General features: G+C 39.8%; 1 protein-coding gene and 1 long non-coding RNA gene across 26 annotated transcripts in view; one reads left to right on the top strand and one right to left on the bottom strand.

Annotated features, from left to right (window-relative positions):
- Positions 1-17,400, top strand: part of FMN1 (formin 1) — a 433,864-nt gene that overhangs the window by 225,680 nt on the left and 190,784 nt on the right. For all 24 annotated transcript variants that reach the window (XR_012022366.1, XR_012022361.1, XR_012022362.1 and 21 more), the window contains one exon: positions 466-616. Coding sequence is in view for 14 of the 24 variants with exons in the window: in XM_072808314.1 (XP_072664415.1) it covers positions 466-616 (151 nt within the window). In the remaining 10 variants the exon portion in view is untranslated. The remainder of the gene's footprint in view (positions 1-465; positions 617-17,400) is intronic.
- Positions 1-17,400, bottom strand: part of LOC140622677 (uncharacterized) — a 102,722-nt gene that overhangs the window by 67,174 nt on the left and 18,148 nt on the right. The window lies entirely within an intron of this gene.

The raw sequence follows: 17,400 nt of genomic DNA on the forward strand, positions 1-17,400 counted from the left end.
GGTGAAGAATTTTATTCTTTTTAAGAATTTTTTAAAAGAATTATCCCATTAATATCTCAGAATTGGTTATCTTTTCAGCATTTATATGATGCTCATTTTTACCCATGATGGAAAGAAACACCACAGACTGAGGGAGGAACAGCTTACATGGCCTCCATCCTGTGAATCCCAGGGTTTCTGGTCCCATATGATCTCTCTAGATCTCTCTCTCTCTCTTTGATTGTATGCGATGATCATTCATTTGTGGAAATGGGTGTCGGCTTTGATGTTCTAGAGTATATTTTGACATTAAAAAGTGTAACATGAAAAGCTTTTCATCAAGTTTTGCTAGAAGGAAATACAAATAAATATATATTGTATATATATATAAATATATATATCTTAAGTGAGTTATAAAATGAATAAGAAATTTCATGATATTCTGTTCTGAGGTTAATGTTTACCTTGTCATTTTTCTCTTTTAAGCCAAAATGCTACACCAACCTTATGGGATTCCTTAGAAGAACCTGATATTCAGGATACTAGTGAATTTGAGTATTTATTCTCCAAAGACACAACTCAGCAGAAGAAAAAGCCTCTGTCAGAGACTTATGAGAAAAAGAACAAGGTCAAAAAGGTATTGAGTGACTCTAGTAATCATTCTCTTTTTTTGTTGTATGTGGGAATTCATTATGCGCTGCTGGTTTGCTATCATTCTGTTTTCCAGAAATGTTTTGGAAGGTTTTAAGTCACTGATGACAATAGGGAGTCAATAATTTGAGAAATCTGTGCTTGTACTTTCAGTCATGTCTGAATTTTCAAACTTTTCTTAATTTAATCTAAACTCTTTTCAGCTAATAATTCTATTGAAAAAATATAAAATTTAACTTGCAATCAGTGGAAGTAGGCCGTATATTATATGGAAAATATGTTTTACTCATTAACTTATTTATAAATCCATTCATTTAACAAATATTTACTGGGAGTGTATTTATGCTTGATTTTATTTTAGGCCCATGTGATTCAGGATGGTAACTATTAGTCACACGTGGCTGTTTACATTTAATTTATACAATTAGATAAAACTAAAAATTCAGTCCTTTAGTGGCACTTGCCACTTTTTCAGTTTTGTTTTTGTGGCTAGTAGCTACCATATAGCACAGATTTTTTTTTTAAGATTGTCATTATAAAAAGTTTTATTGAATAGTATAGTATGAGCATCTGGGATTGTTTGATGAGGAAACCCCAAAGACCTTTGCCATGTGATACTTACATTAAAAATCAATGTTAGAAACAAAACATTAAACTATGCGATAGAGAGGGTAAGGAAGATGAATTTTGGCAGGGGCAGGGTGAAGGGGCGGGAGGAGGGCTTCAGTTTTAAGTGGAGTGTTCAGAATAGTCCTCACGGAGAAGCTGACTTCTGAGCAAAGACATGAGGACTTGAAGTCAAAGGCCACCAGCTATATATCAGAGAGCAAGTTCAAGGTTCCCAGAGCAGTCACCCAGATGTGAAGTTCAATGGCAGCCTGAGCCATGCACTGCTTGGGCTGTGCAACCTAGGTCAGAGTCCTTCCTCTTTTGCCTCCATCCCCTCACTATAACCTGAGATAATGACTACTCATATTATTATTCTAAGTAGTTATTAAATGAGGTATGCCTCCATATCTCTCTTCAAGTGGAGGCAAACCTGTAGATCTGTTAGGCTTGATGGTCTTGAGCCTGGTGGGTGTATTCAGTGAGCTTATGGCCTATGCTAAAGCTGGGATTTTAGTTTTAGGGGGAAAAATGGAAAAAAACAGGGCACCTGGGTAGCTCAGCGGTTGAGCACCTGCCTTCAGCTCAGGGCATGATCCCAGGGTCCTAGGATCGAGTCCCACATCAGGCTCCCTGCAGGGAGCTTGCTTTTCCCTCTGCCTGTGTCTCTCCCTCTCTCTCTGTGACTCATGAGCGAATAAATAAAATTTTTAAGGAAAGAAAAGAAAAAGAAAAAAACCCGAGCTGAACCAATGCCAGAAAACTCTGAGCCTGCCCTCTGTGCCCCTGGTCACATTTCACACATTGAGATGGATGCCTTGGTCTCTTCCAAGAGTCAGATTTTTTTGTTGTTGTTGTTTCTCTTAAAATGAAAGTGAAAGTAAATTGCAGAGGTTTTGAACAGCTGAGGAGTTTCAGCATCAGAGGCCCAACTTCTTCAGCCTAACCTCAGAATGATTCCCACACAAGGTGACCAGGATGAACCCTGGCCAATTGGGTCTCATTTCTAATGATCGGAGTGGAGTGTATGTTAGAGATTTAGAAGTCAAACATTCTGAATCTTGGTCGTGGGGGCTCAGCCAACTTTGAGACCTACATGGGAATACCTCCTAAGCAGAGCTAGTCTTCATTCCTCGGCCCACTCGACATTCCTACTTCAGAAGCAGCTGTCAGAACTGTCTAAGCTTCTGCTGGACTCAAGACACTAGTTTCTATTTCATCTTCTATAATTGCATTTGAAGTTCCTGTCACCGGCAGTGGTTATCAGTAAGAAGTTACATATATTCTTAGGCTGAGCCAGGGATCCTGTTCTATAATATCTTATCATCTGAGGATTAGAAGGAACCTTACCAATCAGTGAATTCAGTGCCCTCATTTGGCACGTGAGAAACTGAGACCTAGAAAGAAGACATGACTTCTTGGTTTGCACACCGGTAATCAGGAAAGTGTTGGTGACAACAGACACTGGAGAGGATGTACAAGAGCCTCAGGATGTGTCTTCAATTCCCCTTAATTTAAACATGGATTTGCCATGTGAATGATGGTCACAGATTTTATTGGGATAACTGAGCCAATGTTTATAAATGAGAGGGGTAATTAACAAAATCACCAACAAAATACAGCTACACTTGTGCAAATCCAAAATATTTCCTATACTGTAAAAGTATAGGAAAAGTATCCCGAGGTATTTTTTTTTTCAGATTCAGTCTTCCGGTAGGAACCTAAATCTTTGAATAAAAGGATGCTTTAGGTATAACTCCAACAACATGATATTTAGATTTAGAGCAGTTTTCCTTTGCATGTATCAACCATTCTAAATACCAGCTGTAATACTTAGATTTGTATCCCATACTTGGGCATGTGCCATCCTCATTTGTGACACCAAACCATTCTGACACTGCAAATATAGCAGTCTCCAAATTGAGAACCAGAGCTGAAAACATCAGCTCCTGTTGGCACCACCAACACTCAGTACTGTCTCCTATATATTTTTTTTGGTCCCTGATAACCTCAGAACACGTCGTTTCACTTTCCCACACAGATCCCTTTTCTATGAAATGGGGAATATCAACCCTTTACAGGTTTGTTATGGGGATAAAATGAAATCATGGTTATGAAAGTACTTTAAGTGCTTCCTAAGACTATGTATTAATAGTCTTAGTCTGTGAACCAATGAGAATGTTTTATGAAGAAATTCTTGAACATCATTGTTTCCCGAGGTCATTGAGGAGTCTTAAAATATTAGTATGTCCATTTCTGGAAAAATCTGCAAATGGTGATCTCTAGACCATTCCTGTTTTTCAGGATTTATAGAATTCTACAACTTCTCTTAATGACACATGCAGACATCTGGTAGGTAGTTCATCTTACACTGATGTATATAGTCTTTTGCCCTGTAAAACAGAGTTTCCACTGTCAATATGCCCATACTTCTATAGCCTCTGGGTTACATTTGTTCCTAGGGAAAGGTAGGTCACCTTGACAGGAGCTAGGAATGTGTCTTCATCGTCTGAGAGTCTTTCTCCCGGTACCTGTCAAAGAAGTGGCTGCTCTGATAAACTTTCCACTTGCTTTCCAAGCCCACCCTACAACTTTCAGAAAAATCAGCATGACCTGTCACTATTTTTCCTCTCTTGAGATGCCAAGATCTCACTTTGAATTATAAATAATCTCTGTGCTTGTTCCCTCCTCTGTAAAGATACATAAAATAATTCCCCTCCCTTTGCCTTTTTAATAGATATTTCCTAAGAATTAATAAGATGAAGACTACTCCCTGAGCACTCTGGGTGGGGGTGGGGACAGGGACCGCTGGGGAGGGGTTGCAGTGCTTCAGCAGACACAAGTCTATTGAAACTTCCTGGAGCCAAGTGCCTTCAGTTGTAATTTGGTCACTTTGGCCAGGATCACAGCTGTAATTCTCAAATCCCAGACTTGGTGTCTCAGTTTAGCAGGGAGGGGAGAAGGGTAGAACGAGAACGTTGTTTGGAAGCCTGAACATAAATCTATAGGGTTTTCATACCTGTTGCCTGCTAAGTTTATATAACTTCAGCTTTTGTATACAGAAATGATTTCTCTGGGCTGACTTAGTAAGGTATGTGCTTTATTTTTTTCTCCCAGAAGCGGGGATGATTTGCTTTATATTTCTCATGTGTTTGAAAAATGAGCAGTGAGGTTAGAGGTTATCATCTGTAGAAATGAGTGAAATAACTTGCCCATATGTTGATGGCACCAACATATATGACCTTGAGGTCACTAGCGCTGTGTCCAGATTCTGGAATGATAAGGGCTTTCCTGTTCTTCAGCTTAAAGGCCCCTGACTGGCCAGAGCTACTGAAAGCAAATGAGAGCATCTACTCCATGACTGGCACCAGTTTACAAAAGTTGTGCCTTGCAAGTTTTATTTGGAAATAAGGTGGCCCAAAAAGTTAAGTTGTATTTTGACTTTATTTGCTTATTTAAAAAAAAAAAGTGGCTAGAGCTTGTCGATTATTGAGATCAATGATTCTTTCAGAATGTTAAATCTGAATATTATTTTTGGAGCCCAGCTATATTTCTCTGTTGGCTGTTGAGCAGTAACCCTGCGGACTCCAGCCCCTGGCCTTGTCATGAGGATGCTCATTACGTCCCCAGCCACAAGAGGGCTCCTTAGAATGCCCAGACACTAGGCTAGAGGCACTGCTTTGAGCAGGGAGAAGGGGAGCCACACAAGAGTTAACTGCCCCTCAGTGACCTCCTTGTTAAGTCTTGTTAAGTCTCTTCATTGTGGACCATGAGAGCACGTTATCCCCACAAAGTATCAGGAGCCAAGTGTGTAGTAAGAAGGCTTGTAGGTATTAGTAGAATAGAAATTATTATTTGACGTAGTTCCAGTGCTTATTAGCATGAATGATCACAGTATAAAAATGCGTGCTCTGTTAGGATTAGCCCCTATGTAACTGATCCTGGAATCACCTTCACAACATGCTTGCACGCGTGCACACACACAGAGCTCTTTAAATCTTCCATATCTAAAGGGAGGGGAGTTTAAAAAAAAGAGTGAAGATATATTCAAATATAGATTTTGTTTTAAAAAACAAAAAAATCAGGCCACCTGGGTGGCTCAGTGGTTGAGCGTCTGCCTTTGGCTCAGGGCGTGATCCTGGGTTCCCTCCCGACAGGGAGCCTGCTTCTCCCTCTGCCTGTGTCTCTGCCTCTCTTTGTGTGTGTCTCATGAATAAACAAATAAAATTGTAAAAAAAAAATCTGATTAGATATAACAAGATAGGCTAAGAGAAAATCATTCCAAATATTTATATTTTTAAAAAGCATCCTTCCACCTGGTTGAAGAAAGTTTTGAATTTTTGCCTATATTTTTCTGGACCTCTTTTTTTATTTATGCTGAATTCAGGCCCTTTTCTAAGACTTATGACATGGACTGGAGCTAGACAGTGATGAGTGCCAATATAGTGAGTCCCCTGGCCTCCACTTCTGAGCTAAAAGTATGTGAGGCTATAACAAGAATAGGTAAAAATCGTACAGGTGCATTTAAGTCACAAAATCAGGTCGCTGGGTACTTTCTCAACTGAACTAGTAAATGCTTTGCAAAGTGCACACATCTTCAGTATACATGACAGTCATGTGCTCACACAGGTACATGCTTAATGTGGACAGAAATAAGTCTTAATTAACCTTGCATTTATGTAATGTATTTCAAGTGAAGATGACAAGGATTTCAACAGCGATAATAGTACATGATTTTGGTTGAGTGTTTGGCACATATTAACTTATCTCATTGTCACAAGAACCCAAGAAGAGGGTTACTGCTATTATTCCCATTTCGCAGATGAGGGATTGTTAGCCTAGAGGGGTTATATAACTTTTCCAGCCTCGCACAGCTTTTTAGTGGTAAGGAAATGGATCTAACAACCACCCCAGAGCTTGTCTCTTAATTACTTGGGTTTGATGGTCTCACTTTAACTACAAGTACTGACTTGAAGTTCACTTGGAGAAGGCTGACCTGTATTCCTTGGTCATCGTTTAGTGAATGAAGCACTGGCTTTGGTGTCATTAGGCCTGGTTTCTATGTCTGGCTCTGACCTTAGCCAACTGTTGAATCTTGGGCAAGTTCCTGAAATTCTCTAGGTCTCCATTCTCATCTGTTTAAAGACACAAACTTTAGATGAATTACAACGATCCATTGTTACTTCCACCTTGAAAATAGAGGCACTCAAGATACACCAACTTTCCTTTAACTTACTAGAGAGAAGACAGATGAGGGCTTACATGTGAACCAGCATCTTAGCACTCAGCCCCCAGGCACCATCTGCTAGATCAAGCCACTTGATACCATCACTCCATGTTGTGGAAGTCATAGATATGTGGGAGCTCAGGGAATAGTTGTCAATAACCCCCAATTTAAGAGACATAAATGAACTGGAGAATTCTCTTAAAATAAACTAAGTTTCTTTGTGTACCGGGGTGTTGAAGGACTGGGAATTTGATGGGGAAAATTGCAATGGAAAGGCACCAGAGGTCTTGTCTTCGAGGTAAGTAGTTAGCAGGTGCTGTGTGTGTGTCCAGTCACGTCACATTTCTGGCCCGAGTCTCTGTAATGGTCATGGCATCCAAAGTGCATGTTTTTAAAGATGCTTTCCAGATGCCGAATATCAGATCATATCTGTGTGGACACCTTCACGCACACACACATCTTGAAACCAAGTGTGTACAAGTGTGGGAGCAGAAAGAACCTGCACATTTGGACTGTGCTTCCTTGGTGAGTAGCATGGGATATAATGCACGCCAGCCTTCTGCTTCAGGTTTTTCCCCTCAAAGATGTGGTGTTCCCTCCTCACACTTGTCTCCACTCAATAGAAAATGCATTTGGCCACATCTGCCACTAGTCAGCCTGGCCAGCCCCCCACCCCCCAGGCTGGTTTGGCCCTCCACCATCCTCCCTCCCTCCTCTTTCAGAGTGTCCGGGATCCAGGGGCCAGCCCAGAGTTCAGGTTATACCAGACAGAGCTGCCCATGTGTTTTTCAAGACAGTCTAGCTTGACCCCACGACTATGGCCACACTTCCAATTGTTGATAAAATACCTTTTGGCCCAGAGCTTGATTTTGGTTAGGCCTGACCTGATTTCTCTCCAGCTGAGGCTAATTTGCATGGCTGTAAACACGGGCCTTACAAAGCTCACCAACTGTGATAAAAGCAAAGGAAACCTGAGACCACTGGCAACTCCAAAACCCGCCTTCGCCTTCTGAGCCTGACTCTGAGTCACGGCTCAGCCAGGGAAGGAGGCTGCCAGCATGCAGCAGCTAAAGAAATGTTATTCTGATTGATCTGATTAGGGCAGCAAGGTTAGCCATGGTCAATTTACAAAGACAGTATGAGAAGAAATCATGTGTAGAGCCATGTTATGGGTCAGCGAGGCCCCTGCCAGAAGTTAAGAAAAGCCCCAGCTCTGCCAGGACCATTATCAGATCTCCTGGGTGGGGTACAAATGAGACTGGAAGGTTAGGGGCCCCTCCAGTGGAATGAATGACAAAAGGGATTGGGCTGAGAAGAGCTAGTGAATCATGCTTGCTTCCAGCTGGATTGCTTAGCTGCCAAGCCCCTTACATGTGAGTGGGAGAGACCAGGAGCCCTCCAGTCCAGTGTGAGGGGGACTGTCCTAGCTTCTCATTGTGATGGAAAGGAGAGGGTGGAAAGGCTAATTTGAGAAGAACATGAGGCTCTAGATTGACCCACCGAAGCAGCCAGATGGAACCTATTGGGCATTCTGATCCCTTCCTCCACCCAGGAGTGGTTTAATTGGGATCTGGCTCCAGGCTCTGGTTACTAAATAACCTGAGTTTTAGTGTTTTCATTTTCATTAATTACCTTTTATGCTAGGTGCCTTATTAGTCAATTAGGCATTTTGCATGTGCAAAATATCCTAGGAGGTGAGAAGGGGGTCTTTAAAAATAATTTAGAGCTGCAAGAACCAGGGGGTTAATTCATGACCTAATTATCACATCACTTTTTACTTTCTTGTAGACTCTTGTACAACTTCCTTAGTTTACAGCAAGCACAAAAACTAACTTTTAAACTTTGCTTTCAAATGGTTATTGCATTTATATTGATTTTGAGGATTTTGGATGCTACACTCTGGGCGTGGTTCTCTTCTTCCCTGTCCAACTTAGGAACATAAATGGTACTTACAACACTGGGATAAGGTGCATTAATTAACAAAGAATTATTTAAAATGTAGCCAACTGAAAGCCACATAACTTGAGCTGGGGCTCATTATAGATAGTTCATTCTGTACTATAATTATGTTACTAATGGAAAAAATGAGACATTGAGATGGTTGCTTAGAGAAGAATTGATTCAGAATGTAGCAGCAAAATGTCTAAAGTATACAATGTTTAGCCTGATTTAGTTAGACCTTGGAGAAACTGGACCATGTGATGTCTTTGTTTTGTATTACATATCCTCTTGGGGTGCGCCGATATCCACATAACTCAGCCCTGTAGGATGCAGCCATTCATTTGCCACCAGAGGAAGGGGTAAGCCTCTGAGTTTGAAGGTACATGTGGAAGGAGATAGGTACAAAGTCCCTGTGCTTGTCTGTGAGTCCTGTCACCTGAGATCTTGGGGTTTGCCCCAGAGTCACTCACCAAGAAGCCAGTGGCAAGGCTGTCATGGAGGCCTGAGCTCTAGGCCTCTGACTGGCTGTTTCAGCACACCCAGTACACCGAAAGTCACAACTAGTCAGGACAGAAGGGGGTAGTGTAGTGGTTCAACATGGGTTTCTTTCTGACTCATCACTGTATCCATGGGGAAAGGCTCTTCATCCTTCTAAGGCTCCTCTGTACAATTTCCTCCTCTATAAGGTGAGAATAATAATAGTACCTACTTCAGAGGGGACTCGAGCAGAGTTGCCATTTCTCATTCAGTGATGGCGTCTGAGCCCCTAGAGAGCTATAGGAGGTCACTTTTACTCTGTCCTTTCTGTGTGTGTCCCACTGGGACAGGACAATGTGATTTTTTTTAATGAATTTAAATTGGATGCTCAGAGGTGAATGTCCTCAAGGTGTGCCAAGAGAAAACAATGTAATAGAACAAAAAGGTGAGAAAATTTGCCTCTATTTTCTAGTACTATTTTTATTTAGCTTGGTAATCCATGTTTGCAGTACAGTTTTAAGTGTGCCAGCTGTTGGCAGGGACATAGGTGGCCTGCATGAATCCTTTTAGAACATGTTAAGCTACAAATAAATATAAGCATGTCTAGAATGGCTGATTTAGGTGATGATGGAATTTAAAGTATGATATTTTAGGTTGGTTTCCATAAAAAAAATAGACTGAATAGCTATTATACTTTAATTTTCATCAGCATTATACATGGATGTAATTTTAAGACATAAGCAGTATTATGGGGCACCTGGGTGGCTTAGTCAGTGAAACAGCCAACTCTTCAGCTCAGATTGTGATCTCAGGGTTGTGAGACTGAGCCCCGCATTGGGCTCCATGCCAGGCATGGAGCCTGCTTAAGATTCTCTCTCTCCCCCTCCCTCCCTCCCTCCATCTTTCCCTCCTCCCTTCTCTTTTTCTCCCTCTCTTTAAAAAAAAAAAAAAAAAAGAAAAGAAAAGAAAAAGAGTTAAGCAGTATTAAAAGGCTTAAGAAAATGAAAATGTCCTGCTAATATCAATAAATTTCAAGTGTTTTTCATACAGACCACATCCTCTGATCAAACTGAAATTATAAATAAATAGAAAGAGAACTTAAATATGCTAATAACAAAAACCTCCTTGCCTTTTAAATTTTACATTAATACCTGTAAATAATTTATGGATCAAGAAAGAAGTTATAATGGGACTCAAAAAACACATTTAACTCAGAAAATAAAAATATTGGTTATCAAGACTCCTGGAAATGTATGATTATAAGTGTTTATATTAGGAAAGAAAAAGGTAAAAAATAATTTAGCTTTCAAAATTAATAGCTAAAAAATAAAGCCAAAGAAATTAGAAAAAATATTAGGTTAAATGACAAGAAAAGCCATTTTTTAGGTCAAATGGGATCAAATATTTACAATTTCATATGCTTCAACCAAGTTTTTAAAAATGAGAATGGGAATTTTAAAAACTTTTAAAACAGTACAAAAGATCAGTAAAGTTAAAGATTTGTTCTTTGAAAACAATAAATTGACACACTTTTGGCAGGATTGAGCAGAACAAACATATATAAAAATACTAGGAAAGTAAAAGTGAATATAACTACAAGATGTAATAGAAATGTATAAGATATAAGGGAATACCATGAACAAGCTTTTGCTAATTAAAGAACATGAAATAAACAACTTCCTAGAAAAATATGAATTAACAAATCAGAATCCAGAAGAAACAGAACGCCCGAATGCCTATAAATATTAAGGAAATTGGATCAGTAATTTAAAATCTCCCCACAGAGTACCAGATGGTTTGATTACATCAAACAGTTCCTTCTTACACAAAATGCTTTAGAGACTAGAAAATGATGTTACACTCAAAGCGGGTATATAGCCTTGCTAGCAATATCAGACAAGGACAGGAAGTAAAGAAACGTTACAGGCTAATTTCTCTAATATAGATGTGAAGATCCTAAATAGCAGATTGGCTAATTGAATCCAGCAATGAATAAAAATTACTGTATTGAAAGCATTAAAGTAGACCTAAATGAAAGCAGAGATATTCTCTTTATGAATAGGAAAACCAGTATTATAAAGATGTCAGTTAACCCCAAATTGATATCTAGTTTCAAAGTAATTCCAATCAAAACCTAAATAGGATTATTTGGAGTTTGACAAGCTTATTCTAAAAATTTGTGTCAAAGAGCAGAGGTTCAAAAAATAATGTGACAAACACAACCTTAATTGTGATGTTTAGTAAAAAAGTCACAATAAAATAATTCCACTGGCCTGAAGTTAAACACATGAAAATCCAAGGAATTTTATAGAATCATATATGTATCTGTAGCAAAACTATTTTTCCTTAAGTAAGAGAATAAGAAACATAAAACTCAGAAAAAGAAAAAAAAAATCTGAAAAAGAAAAATCAGGATACTTATTCTATCTCATATCAAGAAAAATAAGGTAGTTATGGTATGGTAATAATTGGCACAGAAAACTAAACAAAGATTAATAGAGTTGAGGGTTCAGAAGCAAAAATCAATATATGATAAATGTGGTATCTCAGTTCAGTGGGTAAAATTGACTATTAAGAAATATTGTAAAAATTATATATATATATATATCCCAAAGGAAAGAAAATAGATCCCTCCCTCATATCATGAATAAAAATCAATTCCAGATGCATCAAGTACATGAAAGGAAAAAGTTAATAGTTTTTAAAAAGAATATAGGAGCCTATGATTTAACCTCACATGGAAAAGACACAAAAAGTATAAATCAAATAAGAAATATGTGCACTAAAATAAAAAACTCCTGTTCATCAAAAGATAGCCCAAAAATATGAAAAGATAAGCTGCAAGCTTAGGGAAAACATTCATAACATATATAACTGAAGAATTACTCTCCAAAATATATATAGAATTTTTACTGATCAGTAATCAGTTGATCACCTTCTACTAGGAAAATAGGCTAAAGACATGAAAAGGCTTGTCCTGGAATGGTCAATAAACATGTGAAGAGATAATCAACAAGTCAGCAACTAGGAAATGCAGAGATCTCATTTTATACCCACCAGCTTGGCAAAAATTAATAGTAGAACCGTGAAATTTCAGAGGGATGTGGAATGGTAGGAATTCTCAGTGTGATAATTGGGAAGTCAAGTGTTGCATGCACTTGGAAAGCACATTGGCTTTACCTGGTTCATGTGAACATGTACACCCTCTGTTCAAACTTCTACACATTTGTACCAGAAGATTCCTATGAGAATGTTTGTAAAGGCTTTGTTTATAATAGCAAAAATATGAAAATGACACTATCACCAGAGTAGATGAGTAGACTGAGGTTAGGGCACAGAATAGAATTCTATACAGCTTTGAAAATGAGTTAGCTTATCCACATCGATGATTTTTAAGTGAGATGTTCAGTGACAAAAGTCATGGATAATTCCATTGACTTGAAGGTCAAAATTGTGAAAGTCTATAAAGTTTATGGAATCCTACATTTGTGATAAAATTATTTATAATAAAAAATAAAAGCAAGGCAATAATAAACATAAAATCAGAAGAGTGGGTCCTTTGGGGAAGATTTAGGTAAGTTAGAGTGCTTCCAAAGGTGTTAGTAGTTCTCACTTTCTTAGCACTATGGACTTCCTATTTTGATAGACAAAGATTTTTGTATTTCAAAGTTCATTTTACATTTTTTAATTAACTTCTTAAGTTCATAAATTATAGTTTCTTTACATATGTCTTTTGCTTACTTCTTTCCTACTGTTCCAGCTTCCAAGTTCCTTTTTAATATTTTTTTGGTTCTCACATCTGTATTGCATGTTAAAGGAGTCTTCAAATAGTTGGTGATCTTTGGCTGCTATTGCACATATGAGACTGAGGTGTGATAAATCTGGATGGAAGCTCAGTAGAAATGGACAAGATTTGCCCAGTGGTGGATCCCATGGTGGAGCAAACAGTTGCAGACCAGACACTTCAGTTGGGAGTTTGTCTTTTATTTTATTTTATTTTATTTTATTTTATTTTATTTTATTTTATTTTATTTTATTTATTTTATTTATCTTATTTCTAAAATATTTTATTTATTTATTTGAGAGAGAGAGAGAGAGATAATATGGAGTTGTAGGGGAACGGGCAGAGGGAGAAGCAGACTCCCTGCTGAGCAGGGAGCCTGATGTGGGCTCCCTTTTGGATCATGACCTGAGCTGAAGGCAGGTGCTTAACCCACGTAGCCACCCAGGAGCCCCTTGTCTTTGCTTTTAGACTGATATGTTTTTTCAGATGGAATTTCTTTATGAACACAGGTGAGATTATACATCTGGCATCTACTTGCACTGTATACCACTTTTAAATTATCCCCTTATTTTTGGCTCCCCACCTCATCATTGCCTCCGCGAGCACATGATCCCCCTCTAATTTGTGCATGTCCGAGGTTCTCCCTTCCCCTGCAGACAACCAGGTTTGTCCTTCTACCATGCTGTGGAATTTGCTACTCTTTTAACGACTTCTGCCTTCACATTTTCTGTTTTGATAATTGCAGGGGGCCTCCTAGTTTCACTGAAGACAGGTTTTGGTTTTGATATTCAGTCCCACAATTCGGGGTTGGTTTTAGAGGAGAAAAGGAAGCAAAAGACCTTTCCTTTGCTACCCTAAAACTCATACGCATTTTGATTTTCACGTTTTAGAGGCTATTGCCTTGCAGGAATGAGATGTATTTCAAGGGTGAGTGCACAGGCCTAGTAGTCAGGTGGCTGGTGACTCTGGGCAAATCACCTACTGTGTGCTTTTTGCACTTGCCTGCTATCAGGAGGTGATTCATTCCTACAAGAACCTCAGGGTACATACACTGATGACTGTAGTCAGGACTCAGGTAGGGGCTTATTCTTCAGGGATAACAGTAAGTAAATATTTTGGATCACTGTGTTATTCCGTCCACGTGGCGACCTGCAGGATAGCATATAGCATGTGCTCGCTTTCCCTGGTGGCTGCACTGTGAGTGCGAGGACAATGATGAAGACTAATCACTGACTCGGAGAGAGGTGCTGGGTTCCATACTGTAAGCCCTGACAGCATGTTATAGCAGTTTTAAGGTACCTATACACCTTGCTCTTTCATCTTTCCTTCCTTGCTAGAATTTCCTGGAATCCTTATGGCATGTTTATTGAAGGAACTCAGTCAGCCTACTGGAAGCAGTGGCTCTTATGTCTACTGCTGTTGCCCAGAAGGTTAACAGAGTAGAAGGACTTAGGTTGTAAATAGCTGTACATTTCAGCAATGGCTGCACATTAAGACCATGCACAGGGTTGTCCTAGGTGAAGTGTGTCCATAAAAGGGAAAACTAAAGTAGCCCCAGGCTCCCTTAAAGAAGGGACTTTGAAACTCTTTTGAGTTTTGCCACTGATTTTGCCTCCTGGTGGCTTGAGGCCCTGAAACTAGAAGTGCCCACTTTCACTAGCTCTCCACCATCTGAGCAGGAGTGGGAAAGAGCCAGGTAATTTGCATCGCAGTGCACCCTGAATCAAAGGCCATCCATCATTTCTGATATCTTGAATGCAGTGATTATCATATCAAAGACCTCAAATGACATTGAAGATAATAAGATTTCTGTTGCCCATCATCACTACCCAGCTTGGAGTAATTATTAGCATGTGTTCTTTTCAAAAGCCTAACATTCTAAGCTTTGGAGAGAAAAAGCCTTATTTGAGTCACCAAGGATATATAGGAGACTGAATGTCTTAGAATTAAATGAGAAATACGGATAAGTCAGCAAGTCCAAAGTCTTACAAACTTTGTTTTTTTAGAATCCTTAGGAGACCAGCATGGCTATCTGCATTCCCAGAGTTGGCCCTTACGTAAGAAAGCAGTCGTCCTTGACTGGACATATAGCTTTTGGAGACTGCTAGAGACAGGGGCACATTTCCAGCTGGTCAGTCAGGAAAGAACCTCTGGGAATCAGGGATCTTATAAACCTACGTTTATACATATGTATAAACCTATGTATATATACATATACGTACATGTATATGTCACTGTGCTAAGCGCCAGTAAGAGTGACCAAACAGGATATTTATTTGAGGTCACCTGACTTTGCAAAGTGTGACGTGTGAAGTAGCAGCATAAGCATTACCTGGTAGCTTACTAGAAATAGAAGGCCCTCAGCCCCTGTGTTAGTTTCCTAGGCCTGCCTTAACACACTGGGTGACTAAAAACAACAAATTTATTGTCTCATAGTTCTGGAGGCTGGGAGTCTGAAATCGAGGTATTGGAAAGAGCCATCCTCTCCATGGAACCAGTAGGGGAATCCTCCTTCACCACATCCCATCTGTTGGTGGTTGGCTGGCCATGTCTGCCATCCCTTGGCATACAGCAGTGCAATTCCATTCTCTGCCTTTCTCATTACTTGGCATTCTCCCTCTTTGTCTCTGTGTCTCCCATGGCCATTTTCCTTTGCGGATACCAGCCACATTGGATTAGGGGCCCATCTGACTCCACTATGACCTCATCTTTATTAATTACACCTGGCCCCATTTCCAAATCACATCAATCTGAGCTATTGGAGATTCACACTTCAACATATCTTTTGTAGGAGGAATGCAGTTCAATCCAAAATAGGTCCTATCTCATTCCTAGTGAATGAGAATCTGTTTTTTTTTTTTTTTTTTAATGAGGTCCCTGGTAATTCACATGCACACTAAACTTCTAGAGGATATCCCACAAATTTTTAATTGCCTTATACGACAGCTTTCTATGGACAACCACAGGCTTTTCCTACAGTTTGTAGAAGTATATAGGATCCCGATCCCATGGAATCCCAATTTAGGAATAACTGAACAAAAGCTTTCACTGTTGTCCTCAGTGCTGGATCCAGTGAGGAGAGAGGGGAGGAGAAAGAACATTTACACTACTCATTTTGATAGCCAGGTACATTGCTTGTTGGGATGGGATTTTACAGTAGAATTATAATATGGAAATTTAAAACAACAGTAAAACCTGATGTAAAGCTTGATGCCTCTGTTATATCTTGGATGGTGAACCACTCTACTCCCATCCCTCCTAAAACAGAGAGTAAATAAATTCTCCATACAGCGTTAAAGGTTAAGTTATATATGTGGAATAAGCTCCTGGCCTTAGGAGAGTTTGAGCCCTGATGGTTGGAGGCCACCTGAAGCCATGAATTGAATATTTGTGGGTTATCCTGAAGTTATTAACATTTGTCCCAAAGAGAATCCCTCTTTCCTCTCACTCTTGGACCACTGTAGCTTAGCATTCACACCATCAGTTTAAAAAGCAGAGTCTTGGACAGTTGGGCCTGTGTTGTGTTTTGTTTTGGTTTTGTTTTATATCTTACTAGGGGTTGGATCTTTTCATAGTCTTCTGTTTTCTTTTTCATTTTCTTTCTGCCACGTAGCCCTCTGTCCAACTGCTTCTCACCAGGTCAGCTGTCAGTAGTTTAGAATTGTTTCATGCCCGTTACAGCCAAGCACTCTTGAAGAGGCTTTGAGCTCTCTGAAATAATAGGATGACATTTCTCACCTCTACCTTTGTGTGATGGTACTTTGGTCCCGCTTGAAGTTGGGGAAATGAATACACTGATGTCTCCTGGTCATTTTCTCTCCTAAGTCTCTGATCAGTGGGAAAATGCATATGATTTCATATTGGCACAAAAATTCCCAGACCATCAGGATTATCTCCTGCCCATATTCCCACCCCCCTCCGCCCCATGGTACCCCACCCCCACCCCTGTCTCAGCCTCAGCCTTCACCTGCTGTGATCTTCTCTCCATTTGCTTTCTGAGCAGAATTCACTGGTCTGAAAACCAATAAAAGGGCTTTTCTGTCTCTCAGTAAGGGCATGGGTTGCCAAATATGTTCTCAGATGCAAGACAGGATGACAATTCGCCTTTTCACATTTCTTGGTGAAGAGCCTAAATCCTTAAAGTAAACTTCATCTGAGCAATTTTATGTGTCCCCAAAAATAAGGCCATGGAAGAGATTCAGACCTAGCAGTCTGACAGAACAGTGAAGCTTAGTTTTCCTTGAAACATTTAGTGGGACAGATAATCAGGCTATGTGTGGAAAGCTTATTTTAATGGCATCATCAGGCCAGTTGATGGAGGCCACTACCCAGAAGCATACCTGGCCATACTGACCCATCAGAAGTGAGGGCTTGTTTGTAGCAAGTCAGGTGACACTTCATAATATGGCACCATGGAGCCAGCCAACTGACTCCTCTGGCTGTGATGCCAAAGAGTGGCAGGGGAGGGAACACAGGAGAAAGGGACAAGGAACCTGAGTCAGCATTTATTTTCCTGGGCACCTGCCAAGAAACAATTGCATGTTTCCAAAGAAGTGCTCACTCTCCCTGAGGAGAGACAGCAAGATGACTGCTGACTCTAGTCTTGCCGTTCCCCTCTAGCTGGCCCTCGTTTCTGGCATTGACTGGGAGGAGGAATTACTTACCTGTCCCATCTCCAGTCACTGCCACATTAGAAATGGCATGGAGGGCACAAGAATAGCCACACCTATGAAGT

This window comes from Canis lupus, chromosome 32, assembly GCF_048164855.1.
Source record: "Canis lupus baileyi chromosome 32, mCanLup2.hap1, whole genome shotgun sequence".
Classification (NCBI taxonomy): domain Eukaryota; kingdom Metazoa; phylum Chordata; class Mammalia; order Carnivora; family Canidae; genus Canis; species Canis lupus.